Here is a 22,332-nt window from a genome sequence, read left to right as displayed (position 1 = left end):
ACCCTAGGTAAATACAGAAAACAGAAATATTTGTCTAGGTCATGCTGGCCTTCTGTACAGGAGTACACCAGTCAGACTACTCACTAAAGCATGCCTGGATGGACATTTTCTTCCCCACCTGAAAAGCCAGAATTTCAGGCAGACAGGAAAAAAATTAAAAAAAAAATAAAATAAATCACAGAAGCAGAGGAGCAAGCAGAGGGAAAAAAAATAAAGCCACTTCTACAGTGTGATGACTACAGGATTTAACTGAGGGGAAAGGACAGCAGAGTATCAGGTTCTGCTTCCTCTATCTACATTCATTTCTTTCTTCTGACTACTTACAATAAAACAGTCCTGAGAATAGAGAGCAAAACTTAGAACTTCTCCAATCCAGCTAATTGAATAAAAGAAGACATGGCTGAACTCCATGCAACCAAGTACACATTACTTGAGCTAAAGAGCCCACCTAATACACCAGGCTTTTCAAGAGATTTAGAAGCTGCTAAGCCTATTATCTGGATTTCATTGTGGCTTATAGCACTCCCCATCACATCTTTAGCTCCTCAAGCACTTTCATTTGCTGGCACACTGCAGACACCTTAGGGAGGACTTTCATATTTGGAGTTGAAATCTTTGAGTTAGGCTTCTAAAATCCATTTAAGTACTTGAAATCTAGTCCCAGGCAGATTTTTCTTCTTTTCTTGACTGCAGAAAACAACTCTGTAAGGACAGATGACGCTATTTTGCATCATGCTGCTGGGAGAAAGCTGTCAAAACTGTATAACTTCAGGATCTTCATTGCAGGGGTGGGAGAGAGGAAGGAAAAATGGAAGCTCTTAAAGATTTTTCTGGTCTTAGCATCTACAGTCTTTAGCTCACTGAATTGGTTCCTTCTGTTCTTGATATTCCTCTTATAATTTTTTAAATACATTACCTGAAGAACAGATCAATGTTGCATTACCAGGTATGCACAATAGCAAGCACTGAAGTCACTGCAGAGCCTGTTAACTTTGGCATCATTGAGAACAGAAAGATATTCCAAGTTGTTTCTGATGCAGTTATATTCTTGCACTACAAACCAAAGATCCCAGCACACATTTTCACTCCTGGTGCATAAGTAGAGTCTCTTCCATGGAGCTGACAAGGAAGTTACCAGGAAGGGCCCACAATGTGCAACTAGAGCTAAGACAAAGCTGTCTCTGACAGTGGTCCTCTGCTACAAACAAAAGGCAACATCACCCATGCAGTATTTGGTTGAAAGCTTCTAGTAAATAGCCACACACATTATTCTTCTTCCCACTCACCTAGGAACCAGATGCATTCACATCTGTGAGGCAATTTTAACATATCCTCTCAGTTAGAATAGTGAGATTGGAGGATAGGGCATAATTTTACAGTCTAAAAGTCCTTCCATGAGTAAAAGTAAAATTCTGCCACATTAAAATCTGGATTACATTATAGAAGAGCATTTATCCCTCTTGGCCTTAAGAGTTATTGGCATTTAGCCCAATTAAAGCAAGTACAAGCTGATTCAATTAAGGATTGCATCTGGAAAAGCCACAAGTCCTCAGTTCTTGCTTAACTTCAGCAGAACACATGGCAGATATGATCATCTCCACATCTTGCAGTATATAGGCGTAAAAAAAACATTACCCTCATCTCTGAAACTACAGCTGCCAAAAGCTGTATTAAAAGTTCTCACTTGTTATAATAATATTTATGGTCTGTCCTGGAGCCCAGTTCGGTCATGCTGGAAAAAATAAAAAGCAGCCTCCAAAGCTGCTTTAAACCTGAAGTTTTAACAACTACCTCTATACCAATTGTGTCTGAGAACTTTTAAAACTCTGTAGTATCTCATAACCTCTAGTCCATAAATTCTGTTTTGAAAGTAAAACCTAACAAAGCCAGATGCTAGTTTCCTTCTGAATATATAACTTACATACAACATGATATACATAACCCATAACTTATAGAGCTGAATGTATTCCTCCTATCATGCAGAGGGAGACTGAAGTCTCTACAAAATGCTTTACCAAAACCGAGGCAGCATTGCATACTGCAAAACCGTAAAATGAAAGCTTCCCCTAAGTGCTCTCATCGATTCTGAGCAAAAATGAGTTCTCTGATTCAACCACCTAAACATTTACCAGCTGTTCCCAAAGCTGCTTTCTGCAGAATTTTCAAGTCTCTTGTCCACTTATTCTCCAGTACTTCTGAAATACTCTTCTATATCTCTCCCAGTTTTTTGGCTACACATTCCATTTCTTAATACTTAACAGCCCCTTTCACAATAGTTTCTCAGAAAGATTAATAGCACAGTACAAACACTGTGAAGTCAAATAAATCTTACAAGACAAAGGGAACAGAGAACTAAGGCTGACTGAGATACACTGTTTTAAGTAAGTTTACTCTGTTTAACTTGCTTAAACTTGCTTTTGTTTTCTGGCAAAAGTTTTCAACCAACACTCTCTAATTATTTATCCTTTAATTTTCTGCATGAGTTAAAAGTATTTTACCCCAGAGACCGTATTCTACTCTTAGTTGTAGCCTGCTCTCTACCTTAAAGAGAAAAGATGACAGAAATACAAGCCACAGAAAGCACTAACCTGGTGACCTTGCCCGATCGACACATAGTTTTCCTGCTGGCAGTTTCACCGAATGATTGTTTCCTTTGTGATGACAAAGCCATTAATAACTTGTGACCCCTCTCAGGCATGACAGGAACATCCCTGCGCTTCACCCTGTCGTGGGTACTGCCAGGCTGAACGTGCCGGCGAAGCTGCTGTGCAGTCCACACAAAAGGGAAAGAAACCCTGCCCCAACCGCTTGTGCATCTGCACTGAGCTGTGGCCAAAAGTGACGCCGAGGCAATGACTTGTTTCCTTTGCTACTTCCTGTTTCCCCCAGTGTCAGTGGGCAGCACTATCTTTGTCAGATTTCCCGGCTTCCCAGAGAGGTTATAAATCAATTCCTGCATACCTCGAACCTCTGCCAGACATCGAGCTAGAAAGCAGAGGGGATTTTCCAGCGCTCACTTTCTTCCTACTCACCTTTCATCAACCACTTTCCTATGGGAGAAAAAGAAAGTCGTCCTCTTTTCTTACAGTGTTCTCAGGCTCTCACAATGGCAGAGGCACAGGTCAGAAACGCTGCCTGTGCTTCTGAAGAGCTTGTGCCTCAGGTACCTGCACTGCACCACAGAACTGTGATGAGTATTCCATGTTTTCTCCCCCATAGCTGGAGCTTGTTCTTTCCCTCTTCAACCCAAGAAAAATCAAAACAGTCATTTTGAAAGACTTTGAGGCACAGATGTGCTTTAGAGCAAGTCTTGCCCATACATTGCCACAAAAGACAATAAAATTCAAATTCAAGAGGCTCACAAAGCACAATTCTACAGGATGAATATCACCAACTGATGATAAATAAATGTCATTGTTTTTACACTTATTTTCATATGGAGTTCTAAAAAGGATTCAAGTGTTTCACTGATTTGTCTGGAATTAAACAACATCATAGGTGAGAAAGTTCAAATAAGACAAAACCAACTAGCAAGTTTCTGAATGATGGACAAAAGTGTAAGTACGTTAAGCAAAGTTTACTTCGTGTATTTTTAGGGAAATGGATGTGAATCTGTATCCTAAAATAGAAGGAAGAAGAAGTCTCTATACAACATCATCTCTTTCTGTAAACTACCCAACAGTCAAAGCACAAAAGAAAATAACATTTCAGGTACTGGTCATGGCTGTATCAGCTAGAAAAGCAGTTCTCTCACCATAGGACATCCATCTGCATTCCTTCCACAGCCATGCTCTATAGGAAGGGGAAGCCTTATTTGCTGCAATATCAGTTACCCCTTTAGACTTTAATTATTAACACACACTGCTTTAAAGTATTTTTTTCTTTCTAAGTTCTCTATCTAAGCATACTCTTCTAGGTTTGCATTAGCATCTTTGAAAGCTTTATCTCTGCCCCAGTAATAAAAGTACAGTCAAAATTACAGCATTTGAGTGTATGTAACACTGGAAAAAAAACTTCAGTTCCTCTTTCCCTTTTCTGGTGTAACACACCTAAGTCTTGGATCTTCCCTCCAAACTCTACAACTTATAGTACCATGCTCTTTGGCCTCAACAAATTAAGTCTCCTTTATCCAACACATGTTCCTGACATACTGCTTTTCCACTCTAACCTTTCTGTCCCCTTCCTTTCCTCATTTCAGCACTCAAATGCAGCAGGACTTTTCATTTCAAGTTCCAAGATCCCATTTTGACTTCTCTGGTGATTTCCAACACTATCAAGATGGTCCCAGAGTCAAAATAGAAACCATTTCACACACACACAGGCTGATGTTCCACCAAGGGACAGTACAAATTTAGATGCTTTACAGTTTTGGCAGAATGAAAATTTAGCTTAATTTCTAGACCAAACATTCATCAGAAGGATTGCATTTCAAAATTGCAAACAAGAAGCCTGAAGAGACATGAAAGCTTTATGGATTTGATTGATACATCTGTCAGAGAAGTGAAAGAGTATTAAATATATCCTTCACAAAGCAAAAATTTGTTATGCATGGACCTTTGGTATATGGTTTTCAGACCACTAACCTTCATTTGTCCCCACAAAAATTAGTCATGAGGAGCAGCCTTGCACCAAGCTAGCCTAGGGAGAATTCCACTCCAAAGGAGTTGCTTCATTTCTTTAACATTATAAGACATCACTCAGATAGCCTTAAAAGGAACAACCAAAGCATCTGGAACCAATATTTGGATTTCAATCCAGCAGGGCCACTGTCCCAGGAAGTCAGCCAATCCTCTCTGCCATTGTTAGGAACAGCTCTTGCTGGCAGAAGAAAGCAATCCTACTTATCATTAGTTAATGGAACACAAGAGCAGTAAAATACCGGTATAAATTCACCGGTCTCACTGCAGGGCTGAGCTGTCTCTGCAGCAAGAGCTTCCTCTTGCCGACAAATTTACAGGAAACTGCAAGAATGGACTGCAAATAAAAGCAGCCCAGGAAGAGCCCAGCAACAGGCGAGGCAGGGAAATGAACAAAGCAACAAAAAAAATTAAAACTGCATGAAAACCACTTTCTTTCAGCTGCAGCAAGAGGTCAGCTCAGTAGTCATGTTCCACTGAGAATAACGTAAGGTTCACACATTATATATTTCCATAAAAGCCTACAGTATAGGAAGGCATTAAGGAAGGTCACATTCTGTTAATCCTTCACTGACTTTAACAAGCTTGGATCAGGAGAAGTCTTATTATTTTATTAATTCTACCAAAGTAGTTTAGTCCCAAGTAGATCACAGGGGAAACATCCACTGTATTGAGAGATGATATATTTGTCAACTGCATGCTTCACAACTGCAGAGTGTAAAGGAGCAAGTGCAAATCACTCGCCTGAATCCTTCATCTACTAAGTAAGGCAATCTTGTGAAAATGCAAATTACTACGCATCAGAATTACTTCTGCTGGGTGAACTGCAGCATTATCATATAAAAAAAACAAATCTGCAACAAAGGGCAGAAATGAGGCCAAAATTTCCAAAAATCCTCTTTCGATGCCAAAAGAATTCCTATTCCTTAAACTTCAACTATCATTCCTTCCTTCAGCTTACTTCAGAAGAGCTGAAGAAGTCCTAATATTTCTACTTCTTTATTGCGTGTAGTAAAAAAGCAGCTGAAGTCTTGATAACATATATTCAATCTAAACCCAAGAAACACTTCAGATCAAAAAGCTTCCAAATTGCTACTTATACCCCTCTGGCTCTTGAACTCTGAACATCCGTAGACAGATTGTTGGCTTGGAACTTCAAAATAAGCCCAGCAGCAGTGGTCTGCAATAAATAAGCCATACCTCAGAGAAAGAGCCTATCAATGTTAAAATAAAGTCAGAACTTTTCGTGATTGTGTCACCAAAGAGCTTGGCACACGCCCAGAAGATGATATCACAACTTTGATTTTGGGATATGATTAATGTTCAGTTTGTCAAACGCCTGTAAAACAATGTACAGCCACAAAGTATTTGCAGTATATGCATAGTTCCTAAAAAAGCAAATTAGAAAGTAGAGCTGGAAGACAAGAACCTTCTGCAAACTCAGAATAAGAACATTATCATTTAAAAGATTCTCTTATATCAGCTAACCTTGAAAAATACAGCAAGATTTTATAATAATATATTGTAGGGTCCCTCACTACTAGAAAGATATTGAGATCCTGGAGCATGTCCAGAGAAGGACAATGAGGCTGGTGAAGAGTCTGGAGCAAAAGTCCTATGAGGAGGGAGCTGGGATTGTTTAGCTTGGAGAAAAGGAGGCTCAGGGGGAACCTTATGACCCTCTGCAACTATCTGACAGGAGGTTGTAGCCAGGTGGGGGTCAGTCTCTTCTACCTGGTAACAAGTGATAGGACTAGAGGAAATGGCCTCAAGTTGCACCAGAGGAGGTTCAGATTGTATATTAGAAAAAGTTTCTTCACAGAAAGGGTTATCAGGCATTGGAACAGGCTGCACAGGAAAGTGGAGTCATCGTCCCTGAAGGTATTTAACTACATGTAGATGTGACACTTGAGGACATGGGTTAGTGGTGAATACAGTGTTGGTGCAAGGTTGACATTGGACTTGATGATCTTAGAGGTCTTTTCCAAATGTAATAGTTCTACAAAACAAGGATTGAATTAAAATCAGTACAGTTATTTCAGTATAATTTTCTATGTTGGCAATTTTTTTATGTGTAGTTTTTCAAGTTAAGTTTAAAGGATTTCTACTGAATCAAACCCCCCCCCCCAACTGTAAAGGAGCTTTCACCCAGCAAGGTAACTGGGTCAAGTCTATGCCAGTCAGACCACACCTGTAAAATCTGGTACAAGTAACACTTAAAGTAGAATGCAAGTTCTTAAAGTATTTTGCTGTTTTTCTTTTTTTTTTTTTTTTTTTTTGTGTTTTTGGATTTTTTTGGTTGGGTGGGGTTTTTTGAGTGTTTTTTATTTTTAAAAATAAATTCAGTCACATTACCAAGACTCTACTTTCATTTACTATTCAAATTAGATGGACACATTCATTGTTCCTGTTACCCATATACAAGGTCCATGTAAAAAAGACTGTAAATGCTGCTATGGCTGTGATCAGCTTCTATCTTTCATCAGTGCTTGGAGAACAATTTAAACTGGAACATAGATTAAAAAAAAAAAACAAACCACGTAACTGAGCAGAAGTACAAACATGATTGCCAAAGTCCCATTCCTGCAGACAGCTACAAAGGGAGTTCCCCAAATATACATAGACACTGAAAGTGGGACTTTCCACAAGTGATTTATTTCCTTGGCAGATGTTTTTGATTCCAAGATGTTACTGTTCAAACAGTTTTACTGCAAGGCTGGTTTGTGATGAACTGCATACAATTCTATCACTAAGGTACTCATAGCTGATAAATTAGGAAGCATTGTTGGACTCCAAAACAACTTCTGCTTAGATGTCAAAACAGCTTTAAGCATTTAAGCTGGCAGATCACTGAACTTTGGTAAAAGCAACACCTAAATAAAGGCTTTCAGAAATTTATAAGAAGGAGACAAATATCCATTCTGTCCATATCTGGCAGTTACATTTACCCGGCAGACATCTTGCCATATAAAGTTAAGTCTGTTGTTAGGAAATATTTTTTTCCCGTTCTCTTACAATTTTACTTAAATTGATTTCAAGTACATCAAGAGTCCAAGGGAAAAAAAAAAAGAAAGGCGAAAAACCCACCTTAGCCTACACTTAAGTTCACCATTTTCTACCATTTTCTGGTACTAAAGCCTTCTGGCAAGACATACAACATCCATCAGTTCATTGTATACTGTGCTTGTAAAAGACTAAGATAACTTAGGCCCAAGACTATCAATGCCAGTTAAAAGAGTATTTTGTGTGAATGCATATGCAAATCAACGAAAATATTACTGAATATAAGCCATTTTAAAGCATTCCTGTCGTAGGATACTAAAACCAACAAAACCACATAAAGCTTATAGAGAAAGTCCTTTTGAATGTTTATCAGCAAAACCCTGCAATGAGCAAATTCATAATCTCTCTTGCTGACCCCAATAACAAGCTACTAATTGAATCCTAAAGAAATGCAGCAAGCCCTGCTTTAGAGGAAGCATTTGGTCCTGTCATCTGAGAGTCCTTCAAGCCTGCGTGTCCCTCTCCTGGTGAACTGCAGGCATCTTGTAGTTATGAAAATGTACCTGCTGCAGCCAGCACCAAAGGGGAAGCTCAACTTCTGCCAGACCCTGGAAAAACAAAACAAACCAAACATTTTCTACTTTTATTTTGCTTGTAAAGAGACTATGTGATACAATTCAAAGACACAGTGTAACTGCAAAGGGTCACTCCATACTTCGCTGCTGTACAACACAGTAGGTGGTATGGGTTTTGAAAGAACTATGCAGTGAAGCATCTCAGAGGTTGCTGTTCTCATACTTGGAAACTCTGACTATGAACCAGAATATCAGAATAAGTTAATAACCATGCAAGTGTAATTTATAGAATTAGAAGGCCCAACTGGGCTGTATTGTTAATGGACTGTCCCCACCTCCAGCAGCTTTGAAGCTCCTGGTGCTGAAAACCTCATGAAGTGAGTAGGTGTACCAGAAACACGGATTCTTTACTCTGATTCCAATGATTGTTCCCCTTAAAATCATGATACAAACTTCTTCATCCGTTTCCAAAGGATGTTGTAAAATGGAAGCATTTTGCCACTCCTTCCTCACAAAACACTAGATCAAAGGACTGAAACACGTAGGAGCACGGTTTAGAATAACCAGCATTTAAGGCTACTGTGAATTTCACCACTTTGGTAAATATTACCTTTGAGTTTTGATGGGATCTTGTTTTGTTTTGTTTTTTAATGAGCACCAGGAAGAAAAATCTCTCTAAGATCATGCTTACTTTCTACAAAAGTTGAATTTAATTATGAACACCACATCACGTGTAGTTGGGATTTTAAGTAAAGATTTTAAAATTAAAACAAATGTGCACCACAAAACTGGGTCAGAAAGAGAGCAGTAAACAGTTCTAATCTGGAGGACATCAGAGGAAACGGTCAATTAATATCACTTAACCATGAAAATGTATAATCACATGCTTCTTCTACAAGACAATTTGGACATTGGCCTTTTATATTATCATTTCTTCACGGAAATCACTACTTGCTTCAGAATTATGACCAAAAGGAAAAAAATTCATTCCCCTTCAATCTTGTTTAAATGAACTCTAAGAGCAAGGATTAGCCTGACATTGACCTATGTCTCCAAAGCCGTAGAGTTGCATTCAAAAGGAAAAAAAAAGAAAAGCAAACAAAGAACAGAAAAAAAAGAAAAAAGGCGTAGTGCATCTTGCTTACTGCACAGCAAGTGAGAAACTGGAAACACAGAAATCCATCTCAGATCCCAAGATTTCAGCTTCTGGTACTTCAAAATGACACTAGTAAGCCCCTGAGCTGCAAATTCTTTGGCTGGAAGAATATTCTGTATCTGTGCCCAGTTCTTACACTTTTCAGCTAGCACTCCTCAGATCTGACTCCACACAGCTATTCCTATTCCTGGCCTCAGTGACTTTTCACCTCCAAAACTTACTTTTCTATATTACAGACAAAAAAGAAACACACACACATATATAAAAATACATATATATTTAATTCTTCAAGAAACGGTGTATGTTACAAACTTCAGCAACCCTTCTTCTTGGCAGGATAAACTACAAAGAATACATGGCCTTTGTGCACCATTCTTTGTTGTACTGTTTTCTTGAAAAGCTCTTTTAAAACAGTGCAGCCAGACTCTTTACAGAGATGAATTGACTATGACAGAAGGGCTTCCTTCTTCATGACCTCCAAAATCTTATGTTTTGTGCACTGCCTAGAACTAATAGTCATTATGTCCAAGGAGTCTGTACAGCATTCTTTCATTTCCAAGTTTTGTTCCTACACAGAATTCATATGGACCATACAACATTTCCAGCAAAAGTTTTTACAATTTTTACACAGTCTCTTCCTGCTATACATACCCTAGGTAATCTTAAGGCATTCTAAATACAAGTCACTTGTTGTACACAATGAAGAGCTGAAGCTGGATTTCACTTGCACAAAGAAAATTCAGGAATTTGGGTCAATGGCATTAGCCCTGTTTCAACCTAAGTAATCAAACCTGACATCTTTGTCTAGTAAACACAGCAGCATTTCACCCAGACCCAAGCCAAATGACAGATCGTACATGTCACAGATCCATTGATTCAGCTGTGTGCATTACAGCCACCACAAAATAAAAGGTCTTCAAAAGCTGAACTTCAAGGAAAAAAGTGCTCTTTCTGCACACTTTAAAAATATTTAATGCTATTTGTGATATTTTATTTCGTATTTGAAACCATACAGACTGATACACAACATCCTCTAAAAAACTGCACATAATAACTATATCAAAGTACAGCTGTACTGCAATACAGCCTAACAAGGAGTCTTATTCTCCAGGACTCACCATTCATTTGCTATTTTGGCTGTTCTACAGAACACTACCACCAAAGTACAGCTGCACTTTGATAACACGTTTATATCCACAGCCATAAAACGAACTCTCACCTTTAGAGGTGTACTAGAAAGCATTACAAGTGCATTGCACACTGTCCAAAAAGCCTTCCCTTCTTCCAGAAAGCATGTGACAATCTTTCATGCATTCTAATAATTTATTTTTAAATAGCAAGCCAGCATTTTAATGAAAGACATTTCCAAGATAATGGAGTTAATTTTCAATTTCTGTCAGTTAATTCTCCAACAGATCATAACCTAACAATCCCAACACTTCAAACTAAAATTATCCCATTACATATTAAAACAATTAAAACAATTTTGTCTACAGAATTTGATGAAAAATTTCTAAATTTGGCATTATCACAGATTAGTAAAGATTAACATAAACTCACTGTGGGTCATATCCATTGCTCCAGTGCCACTTCCTCTCCTGTGCAGTCTACCAGAGAACCAGCAGCTGGCACAGTACAGTCAAGAATAACAAGTGCAAAGGCTGCACCAGTTATAGTTTAACTGAATGTGAAAAAATAAGCCTTTCATCAGAAAGGACAGGAGAATTTTTGAAATAAATATGTACTTTATACCTTGAAATCTCAAGGCTCACATTTTTTGCTCCACTGGAATGCTGTATAATTTTTCTTTATTTTTCATTGCACTTGGCTGGAAATTAAATTTGTTCAGTCAGAAACAACAAGGAGTCTATTCTCCAGGACTCACCATTCATTTGCTATTTTGGCTGTTCTACAGAACACTACCACCAACCCTTTTCATTCTAATACAAAGTTCCTTCTTTCTCTAGGTAATCTTGCTGAAATACACAACATAAAAACATCAGCCCTTAGGTGACTAAAGGTTACACAGTGAACAGTGATATAGTTTATCTTCTTAACACAGAACTATTAGGAACAGATCAAGTTTGTATTTACTTTTTATGTGGACTCATGGTCAAGCATCAGGCCAAGTTAATATTTGGTCTTTATCTGCGAGTTGCTCAAAAACCTAAAAACCCAACAATAAGAAACGAAAAAAAAAAGGAAGTCTGCTCAATGCCACTGCTACAACTGGTAAAGACTGTGTGGGAGACAAAGCTCTTCCACAACTTTTGTTTCTGTGAGAATGACACTTCACAACTCCTGATTCATATGTCAGGTGTGTTTCTTCCATATACCTTCTCAATTAACACAAACGAGCAATCACGTTTAGAGCAAAATTCCACCAGGCCATGCACTGCATCTCCTTAGAGTTACAAAAATTACAGGGGATGAGTAACATGTGGCAGGCAAATTACTCAGTATGTTGATTGGAAAGATAGAAATGGCATAGGCATAGAAACAAAGATTAAATAGAAACATCTAATTAGTATGTTCTTTGCTATCTAAAACGGAAGAGAACACTCCAGGAAGGAAGGGAATTGTGTAAAGTTGCCAAATTAAGAGTTTCAAGCAAAAATACTTCTATTTGCCAGATTTCATAGCAAAGACTCTGCTGCAAATTCCTTCTGCTTGGCTTTGTCTCAATAAACAAAGCTCATCAATCAAGTGCCACAGTCCTTGGAGTATGATCTCCAACCTAGAAGAAGAGACCCAACTCCCAGTTCAATTGCCCAGCACTGAGTTTCCTACTAACAAGTCATTGTTAAGTAGCATGATAAGCCCATTAGATCAGCATTTAGTGCATCATCAGTCATTAACAGATTTGTCACTAAATTCTTGCCACCTGCCAACCCAATTCTGCTGGGGAGCCAAATCCCAGAGTGCAAGCGCACCGGTGGCATCAGCAGCACTGTGACACCCTTCTCTCCCACTAAGATATCCTTCTAACCCCAGCAGTCCTCTCATTTCTCTAGGATTCATTTCTCCTGGCTAAGCAGAGAAGCCCCCAGCCTGCAGAGAGGAGGAGGAACACAACTGCTCTCCACTGAAGGAGCAGGGATGCCATGCTCCACAGGGAAACAGCCTGGCAGCAGAGGCACAGCAGGCATAGTGCCAACATGACAGATAAGTTTCCGGACTTAATCACTTTGATATCATCTAGCACCGTGTACATTTGGAAATATGGTATTCCATCTTATCAGTATTGTTTCCATCACTGTTAGAAAGGTTATCTTTACCTCAAAGCAGAAGATGTGATATTCAACAAATCCACTCATGCCCCTGACAATGCTTCAATCGGCCTCTTCACACACTTGGATCAGTGGTGTTCTGAACTACAACCTTCTTCACAACAGCTGTGGTATTTGCCAAAGGACAAAAATAAGGGCTTTTTCTATTTTTCTCAGGGTGGGGGGGAGGAGGGCTGGGGGAAAAGCAGGAGGCAGATGACTCACTGAGGCTTTGAGTTCTGAAGGAAAAAAGAATTTCACTGTGAGTTCTTCCCATAACAGCTTCCCACAAATACAGTAATTTCTTCTACATGGCTAGAGAACAGTTTGGCTATCTAACTCTGTTCTCCTAGTTTAAACATGAAGAATACATTTAAAATATTCCTCTTTCTCTTCCAAATTTCCTCTCCTCCCCCACTGCACAGTCACACACCAAGTATTTATCTACCATAACCGTAGCAGTCTGCCATGCTTAATTTACTCCTCAGTAAGAGTACCCACACAAGTATATTGGTGGCAGGACCAGAATACATTTGTGCCAGACTGTGCATCATATTATTTGTTTGGGTTCTCCCAAAGCCAGGATGACAACTCTGTTGCATACAAGCTCACTAGTATTTTTCAAGGTGGTTTTCTACCTCCAGCTCTTTAGGGGGAAGAAAACTACTAACCTTATAAGCAAGACTTGTGTGCCCCTCCTGCAATGGGTATTCTGCCTTCTGGTTAGCATTCTGATGAGTGTATTTGCCTATTTACAGTCCTAATGCAAGGCCCCAGTTAAATATCGAAGGTAAGCACTCTTTCCTAGACACCAAACAGAGACTGCACAGGATTGATTGTCCCATGTTCCTATATGTGGTACATCCCATTTTGACAGAAGAAAGTGTATTTCTCCACACAACATGTACAAGAGTCTGTGTGCACAAATCCCACTTTGCTCACTTAAAATGCACAGTGCTTTGGAAACGTGCCTACCTGGCATGACAGTAGAGTCTGATTAACTGACTGAAAAATTACAGTGGAAAGCTTGAGTGTTTAAGCCTGACTGATTAAAGGCAATTAACAGCTGCAGATGCTCAGCAGCTGTGCAAGTCAGGTCACTTTTCTGCCCAAACATAGCTCCAAGTGCCTCATTTTGATTAGTCAAGCTTACAGATCAGTTTTGAATTAGCTAATTATAAGCCTTTCATCTGTCAGTAGGACCTGCAGGCTCATAGTCCAGGTTTCCTTGTGCTAAATTTCTCTCTACATCATTATCAGAAGTAAGAAAAAAATGCTAATCCTTCCAGGAATACAGGAAAGTACAGAACACAAGAAAAAGATAGCTCTTACACAAGCCTATCTAAAGTGTACAGTGTATCTAAAGTGTACAGTTTTATCAATATAAGGACATACTAGAAGCTGACTTCAGTACGTATGCTCAGTCAAAACAGTGTGATTACTACATTTGTGTCAAAGGTTTAGGAGAGCATGTAATGCAAAAAAAAAAAATGTTCAGTAACAACCTATGCCATCTCTGCAATAAAATCATACCACAGTGTTCCAGGATAAGAGATGCTCTCGCTTGAGGAAACAGCTGTCTTGCAATTGTAATACACTGAACTGAGTTCCTTCAGAGCTCCAGCTTGGTGTAAGAGAAACCAACCATTATGTGCCATGTTGTAATAGAATTACTGTTAAGCAACATCAAGGTAATGATTTACTCTTTTTAGTAGGGTTGTCACAAGATTAGAGACTAATAATTTAAGCCTCTGCTGCTTGGTTGCAGGAACTGGCTCTCAAGTAACTATTTTCTGGTTTGAATGCCAACCTCAGCATTTAGATGCATGCAAGCAACTTCTGATGAAGTTAAGGGGAACTAGGTGAAATTTGTAAGGATGTGGCATTTAAACCAAAATTTTTTACTTTATAGCAGAGTCTTAACAAGTTTTACAAATAGAATATTTTTCTAGAATATTTTACCAATAGAGGGATTGTCCCTCACTCAAGTCAGAACTTTAAGAAGTATGGTATGTCTTGTAGAATCATGTAAGAGCTAATAAAGCATGATATGAAGGACCATTTCAAAGAGATTTTAACTTGGAATAAGATTTATATGAAGGTATTGAAAGGAATCACAGAAAAAAATGTAGTTTCTAATTCTATAGGTCTTTATAAAATTTATATTTATAAAAATTGACTGTTTCTAGAATGAAGATTAATGTCTATCACTACAGTAGCTGAAGTTAAAATTAGAACAAGGAAACGAAGCTTCCTACCAAACCACTATTTTTTTTTTTTTTTGGTCTTACAAGACATAATTCAACAGATAAGACCAAGGTATTCACAACACTCTACTTCCACCTCTCTTCTTCCTTTTTCACCACTAAGCAGTTATTACACAAAAAATGAAAATGAGTAACCCACCCTTTTACATTTATTAAAATCAGTTTCAGGATGTGAGATGTAGCCCTGGAGTGCTGCATTAATAAAAATAAAGACATCTCAGTGACTGATTTCAGTAGAGTAAAACTCTGCTGGAGAATAAGAAGCTTATTTGTCTGGAGAAGAACTGAACATGGAAGTGGAAACTAGCGTGCTAAATAAGATCTCCCTCCTCCAAGGGTCCTTGTTTTTTATTTTGCATATCTTTAAAAGAAAAATTCAATGCTAATAAAAGATGAAGCTGGAGTTATTTAAATCATCTCAGCTGAAAAGCATTTAGAATTAAGCCTTGCTTTTTTTTAATGATTAATTATTAAATTGCACAGCACAGGTTCATGGTTCATCTAAATAGGAATACTGCCAGCTAAACTAGGTCTGACCTTATTTCCATCTGTTACAGCAGAATAACACCAAAAGATGCAGTTCAGCATGAACTTCAACAACGAAGTACATTTACACTGAGTAACAATGGAGTTCAGGGCACTGAAGTCCAATCTAAATTCACATCTTTGACCTAAGAGAGAGAAAATCCACACATGCAGACTATATTTCCATCACCCACTATGTTTGTTTTATTTTCTTGACCGTCCAAGTACTAAGCCTAGGAATCCTAAATCTTCTTACTTCCTTCTACTCTTTGTTCTCCTCATTTACTTGGCTATGCTCCAAAATGAGAAATCTTTTGCTTTTAGTCATGTCTGTTATGCGTAAATCACCTTTCAAGATGGGTCTTGCAGCACACTTAGCTCTCTCTCTCTACTCAACACTTAGACAAAAAAAGATCTGAGGTAGCAACACATCCAGACATGCACACTGGTGCCACTGGACTCTCCCAGTCTTTTCTGTCCAAGTACTGCCAGAAGCAAGACTGAGGAATGCCATTCAAACTCCAATGTGCAGGTTGTTTTTATACAGCAAGTTGGGACTAATCACTTAACAGGAACTTGGTAACCAGTGTTAAGCCAAGGTGCTGGAAAACTACCGATCAGCTATAAGGCAGGAGATGAACTAGAACATAAAATACCAACAGCCAACTCTAAGAAATGTATATTTAGGTAAAATTTCAGTGTACATATTGCTGGTCCTCCTCTGCTCCTTTTCTGCTTCTTTTAAGGCTCCAGCTACTATGATGAGGGATTTTAGTTTCTGGAGTTTTTTAAAACTGCACGTTATCCTTCCAGTTAGAGGAAAGGCTTAAAACACACAGTACAGGCACACTGGAAGAAAGTGAATAATAAATGCTTGCTTAAAATACAGACATCATCTTCATAGGGACCTCATTCATGACCTTTGCATACTTGTGCAGTGTTCCTGCCAGAAAGAATCGAATTCTAAAATTTCAGGGTTTTGGTACTCACAAAAAAGGTTAAATATTACTCAGCACGGCCACTAGATTTTTAAAAGAATTACTAAGGCTGATACTTCACTCAGTTGTTGCTCCCATATGAGCTCCAACAGAAATTCCATTTTCATATTTTGAGGAAAACATCTGGAATGAAAAATTTCCTGTTTGAAGAGCCCTTACAAGTGAGTTCATGATTAAAGGCATAAATCCAAGTTTCTCCTAGTACTCTCATTTATGGCAGAGCTGAAGGGATAATGAAATAAAAGCCTTGGTTACATATGTTCAATATTTTTTCTATTTGGGAGTTGCAATATAATCCTCACACTGAAACAATTGAGAACATCAGTGTTTTCCAGCAAGGTATGAGAGTCCTTTGTGCATGCATGTGTCAAAGGTATTGTACATGTAAACAAAGTTCAGTTGCAATGTCAACTGCATTAATCAACAAAAACCATAATCTGTTTACATGGACCACTGTAGAGTTTTCATAAAGTGATCTTAAATCTATGTGCAGGTATTAAGTTTTGTAAATGTTCCATGAGAGAGTTAAAGCCATTTCCATGCTATAAGTCTCTGTAGCCACCTAAATCCATTTGGAATAATCAGGAATTACCACAGTCACCCTTAAGTGCTCACATACTACAATACACAGTAGTACCACCTACATAAATTAGTCATCAAACTATAAAGAACAGAACCCCAAATTTCTGTACTCTTCCCCTAACATATCCAAGGAAGTGGTCTACCATGATCAAAACAAATAGTCTTGTTTTTATAAGTTACAGTAGAATGGTTGCATTTAATTATGAAAAAAAGTGTTTATCAATTAAAAATCTAAGGATACAAAGCAAGTTTGAATTGGGAAGTTTCTTCTTTGACAAATTAACAGTTGAAGAACAGGGCATGGTTGGAATTAAAGACATATGCATTTTCCGGAAGACAGAACATATCTAATGATTCAAACATACCTACTGTTCCATTAGGATGGAAGTGATTCTGATCATACATGATTAATGATGTAAAGTTTATCAGCCGATGCTATAACTTAAGAGTAAATAAAGCTTTAATCATAACCAGTTGAACAGCGAGAATTTTCAAACATCAAGAGGATGAAAACAGGCATTCCCTGGCCTTCTCGGAATTTTACCTTTGGCCTTTCCAGAAAGGTAAGATTGTAAGGAAGTAAAGATGTGCTTTTCCTATCTGAGGGCAACTATAGACATGAAAATTAATCCAGCAACAAAATTCAGTGAGCAGCTATTCCAAAACTTAGCCAAAGACTTGCTTATCTCACACCAGCTGGATAGCTCAGCTCTTTACAACTGTTTTAGGAGACAGATCCGGAATGTCTGCTTTCTATGTAGCTTTGCCAGAAGTACTTTAGAGAGAGCCCTAACTACAGATTAGGTGTCCCTGAATTAGCCTGGTTGAACCAGCTTGTGACAGCAGCAGGAACACACAACTGGAATGCTTACAACAGGCATGGAAGCTGTTCTCTGCTCCTAAAAAACAGTTTGCAGGAGCCGAAGCCATAAGCATTGCCAGGCTCTGATTTCTGAGCAGTTCTAATTCCTTTTCTGCACTGTACATCATCTTTAAGTATCTTTCTGCCAAAGATATTCAGATATGCATAACTACTGCAATAACACCACCTTGGAAAAGATAAGAACTTGGTCATTACTGGAAATGAGCTGGCATGCAAACAAAATAAATAGATTTCAGTTACGCTGGTAGGCTGGGACAGGGGGAGAACAACATTTAGGTTTGTTTCCATAGGAAGTCATGTTCCTGCATTCTCCCCTAACCATTGCCGTGTTCAAAATTAATCCCTTACCTCAGGAAAAATTGTTTTCAGATTCCTGCACGTGTTAGGTAAAATGCAGACTCTTCAACTCCCTTTCTTTTTAAGAAAAAAGAAATTCAACATAGGAGTGTATGGAGAAGAGGCAAAACTGAAAAAAAAATCAGATCTTGGAGAAATACTGTGTAGTCAGTATATTGCTCTTAAAAAGCTTAGTGTACTAAGAATTCTCTCATGTGCTCTAGTCTAGTCATCTAAAGCAAGCAAGCTGATGATACATATCCTTGTAATATACAACATGATAAATAATTACTTAAAGTTTACAATGATACCCAGCGTAGTTATACTTATCAAAACTTCGGTGCCTTCAATTCTTCCCTCAATATATCACTAAAGGCATAACTCATTTAGTAATTTTAGCATAAAATAAGTAGTGTTGATAGAAGAAGGAGGTGGGTGTTGATTAACAAGAGAGTTAGCAATGGTTCATTAATATTGGAGGAACAAACAGTGACATATGTACATGTGATAACATCATAAGAAATACACATTCCATTTAGTACCACATTTACAGAAATGTATTGAGCCTCTCAGATTACCTTTGAGGCTGCCTTAAGTCCCTTTGATTTCTAGGCTCCAAAATTCCCTTCCCAACACTGTTCCAGTACAGCACAGGTTCAAAAGCAACTTTGAAGCAATGTTATCAGGAAATGCCTTTGTGGAGTAAGTTTACCTTAAAAAAAAGGCCAGAGGAATGCTTAGCTACTCAAGAGAGGAGTAGCCATCTAAGAGGTTATTTTCTCTCTCCCACCAGAAATCCCTATCAAAAGACAAAATGCATTGTGATAAAATCATTGTATCAACCAACACTTTTAAATCTAAGCAAAACCAATTTATTTTGGCAGTTCCCTGCTAACTGTTAGGAGTCCTCACCATTGCTTACAGAGCTATTCATCAATGCTACTGAGAGTCTGAGCTTCTGTGAACTTTCCATCAAGGCCCGGTAGTAGTAAGCCAAAATCCTTATCCTACAGTAACACAAACCAACAGTTTACAAATAATAGGGTTACTTACATCTGTAAGTTCTTTTAAGATTAGGGCTTAAGCCAGAAACCATTAATGGACTCAATACTTGCAGGGCTGCACATTCCAAACAACTTATGAAACTGCTGGATAGTCTGACAAAAGCATAAGTTACCCATTGTCTAACATCCCATGCCAAACAGAGTGGAAGACACACCAACACTAAGGCAATGCTGTCATGTTAAAACACATATCCCTCTATTAGAGCAACAAATGCCCCAGCAACCTAAGGGCTGTGGGGCAAAGAGCAAACAGAGCAAACACCAGGGCTTGAGTGTCAGAGGCACTTTTCCTACCGTTAAAATGACAAATATGTATGTGCCTTTTGGTCATCCCTGTTTGTGTCTCACTGCTGCAAAGAACAAGTTAACAGTTCTTAACACATTTCCATTTCTACTCAGCATTCATTACCAAAGTGACTACCATGTTTGGTTTTCCATCAAAGGAGACTGCTTCACATACACTTAAGGAAGAAGGAAACTTTCCATGGCCCCTGTTTTGCTTTACTTGTAGTGTAATCAAATTTTCTAACAGCAATATTAGACTAGAAGTCTGGTCTTCGAAGTACAGTGGGTTCATCTGCCTGCAGGAGCTTCCAGATTCACAGTCAACTGATCAGTTGGCCACAAACACAGGAATTCTCACTCAGACAGTCCTGCCTGAGATGTCTGCTGGAACTTATCTTGATGTATTCATTCTTACTGCTTTGAAAACTTTAAACCCTATCCAGAACTGTTATTTTCCTATTTCCCTCCTTTATAACTTAAAAAAGGAAAAAAAAAAAAAGATCTTTACTTTCTGGACCTTTTAGTATGAAGTTTGTCATGCTTTGTGGAGAAGTTTATGGAAAGCTGGGAGATTTTAAAACAAAAACATGACAAACAGGACACAGCATTTAACCCACCACTAAGCTGACCCAGTACTGACTCCTCACTAATGGAATATTGGCAAGGTGCACCTATTAATCAGCTCTTCTGCAACAGCAAGATGGCTACAAAATACCGTAACAGGAAGGGAAAGAAACGTGTTATGCCTAAAAGAAAAACAGCGAGTTAATTCTGCTTTTGTCTGAAGTGTGAAAGAGATATATGAAGGAAACAAACTGCAGAGGCTCACACTCTACATTTCCTGTACAAATGTAACAGAAATAAACAGAAGAGGTGTATAATTATTCAGATCTAAATTTGTTTCATAACCCCTAAGACACTAAACCTAAGAGCAGAGTGAAAGTGGAAATTTGCTTTTCACAGTAGGAAACATATCAGTATAATACAACTAATTTCCAAGAGGAAACTTTAAACCTCTCTGTGTACAGCCAATCGGAGCACACAAACAGCAGGAGACTCTGACAAGTGCTCAGCAACACTGCTGCACCTGTACTGATGAAGTTAGACATGATACAAGACCAGTTCAGTCCCACTACTGACCTGGACTCTTCTAGCATCAAGACTCAAGAAAAGAAGTCTTAGCGGGCAGGATGGTAGGATGGGAAACATTTATCCACTTTCTAAATTCATTTGGGATGGCAGTATCCAATTTGCACTGGTCACGTGTGGGATAAAAGCTGACAAATTAAGTAAGCACACTCCAGGTGTCCTTGCTCTCTCCTGATACAAGAGGCACAGTACAGAGCTTGCACAGAACCTACACCTGTAGATGAATGGGAACTACACATCGAGGCTGAAGTGACAGACCCAAGTAAATTGGAGGGGACTTCCACGACTGAAGCAGATGATAACACTAAAGAAAATGCTGTCACAAATGCATTTGTACTCCATGTTTCACCTCGAAAACGTCTTGCCTCATCCTTTAACATACATTTAGACTACCACTGGAAACATGCTAGTAAATGACTCCCGACGCTCGCACCGCCAGCCCAAAGCCGCACCTCAACATAAGTGGGAAATACAGCTACAGGAAAGCACCTACACCTTTTTTCCGCCACCTAAAGAGCCTTTCCTTCTCACACGGGTGGACTCAGGCCGGTGACCTGATCCCACTCCGCCTCCCACCTGCAGGCGACCAAAGTAGCACCGACCTGAACGCGTCAGCCCACGGGACAAGGAAACACGAGGCGTCTTCCCGCTGTTCCCCTCCCAGCATCGGGAACAGCACCTTCCCCAGGGAAACCGGCCGCTCCCGGGCGGCAGCTCCGGGGCCGCCTTTCCCCGCCCGGCAGCGGGGCTCTCCGGGGGCGGCCGGCACGGCGGCTCCCGAGGCTCCCGTGACTCACCCGAGGAGTTTCCCGGCGCCCTCCGGCACCGCAGCGGCGGGAGGGGGGAAGGGTGGTGCGGACACGCGCGGGGCCGGGAGCGGGGACAGGGGCACGAGTGGAGCGGGGCGGTGGCCGGAGCGCGGAAAGGGGAACGCCTCCGCCCGGCCCCGCCGGGACAGGGAGCGTGAGGGGACAGGGCGCTTACCTCAGCCGCGGCTCGGCTCAGCTCCGCGGGCAGCAGCAACAGCAACCGCCACCGCGACACCAACCCCTCATCCCCGCTCCGCAGCCCCGCCGCGGTCAGCGAACCCCGCGCCCGCCCCTTCCTTCACCTGCCGGGACGGGACCGCCCCCGCCTCCCTCGCCCGCCCCGCCGGCGGGAGCTGCCGGCGGGCGGGGCAGCACCGCCCTCACGGGGCGGCCGCGGGCCCGGGCGGGGAGCGGGCTGGGCAGGGGGTGCTGAGGGGGCTCTGCCGGGGTCCGGCCCGAATCAGCCACCGCTCGGCTCTGCCAGGGCTGTGTGTGCTGAACCCTCCCGGCGGCCACTGCCTCGGGTCTGTCTAGAGCCAGGATAGGTTGTAAAAGACCTCTGAGATCGTCGCGTCCAACCTGTGACCGAGCACACCATTCAACTAGACCATGGTACTGAAGTGCCTCGTCCTGCTTTTCCTTAAACACATCCAGGGGCGGTGACTCCACCACCTCCAGAAGTTGCATCCCCAGAGGACGTGACTTGGGGATCGGGTTTTGTCTGACTGGCAGGAGGGTCTGACACAGGCGCCTGCCTGGAAGACACCAGGCACCGGGAGAAAGCAGGTTGTAAC

General features: G+C 40.1%; 1 protein-coding gene across 8 annotated transcripts in view; it reads right to left on the bottom strand.

Moving 5' to 3' along the window:
* The window catches only part of SH3BP2 (SH3 domain binding protein 2), a 36,712-nt gene extending 14,596 nt beyond the window's left edge, over nt 1–22,116 (bottom strand). Inside the window, exon 1 of one of the 8 annotated variants that reach the window (XM_017820834.1) lies at nt 22,096–22,116. Coding sequence is in view for 2 of the 8 variants with exons in the window: in XM_017820830.1 (XP_017676319.1) it covers nt 2,589–2,698 (110 nt within the window). In the remaining 6 variants the exon portion in view is untranslated. Of the gene's footprint in view, nt 1–2,588; nt 2,830–8,203; nt 8,228–14,173; nt 14,195–21,331; nt 21,353–21,526; nt 21,595–21,713; nt 21,803–22,095 lie in introns of those variants that run through there. The other 7 variants (XM_017820832.1, XM_017820833.1, XM_017820831.1 and 4 more) reach the window with 7 other exon arrangements.
* Between the last annotated feature and the right edge of the window lie 216 nt (nt 22,117–22,332).

This window comes from Lepidothrix coronata, unplaced genomic scaffold, assembly GCF_001604755.1.
Source record: "Lepidothrix coronata isolate B3197 unplaced genomic scaffold, Lepidothrix_coronata-1.0 Scaffold85, whole genome shotgun sequence".
In the NCBI taxonomy this organism is placed as follows: domain Eukaryota; kingdom Metazoa; phylum Chordata; class Aves; order Passeriformes; family Pipridae; genus Lepidothrix; species Lepidothrix coronata.
The sequence above is the reverse complement of the archived record's forward strand: the minus strand, read 5'-3'. Positions and strand labels throughout refer to the sequence as shown.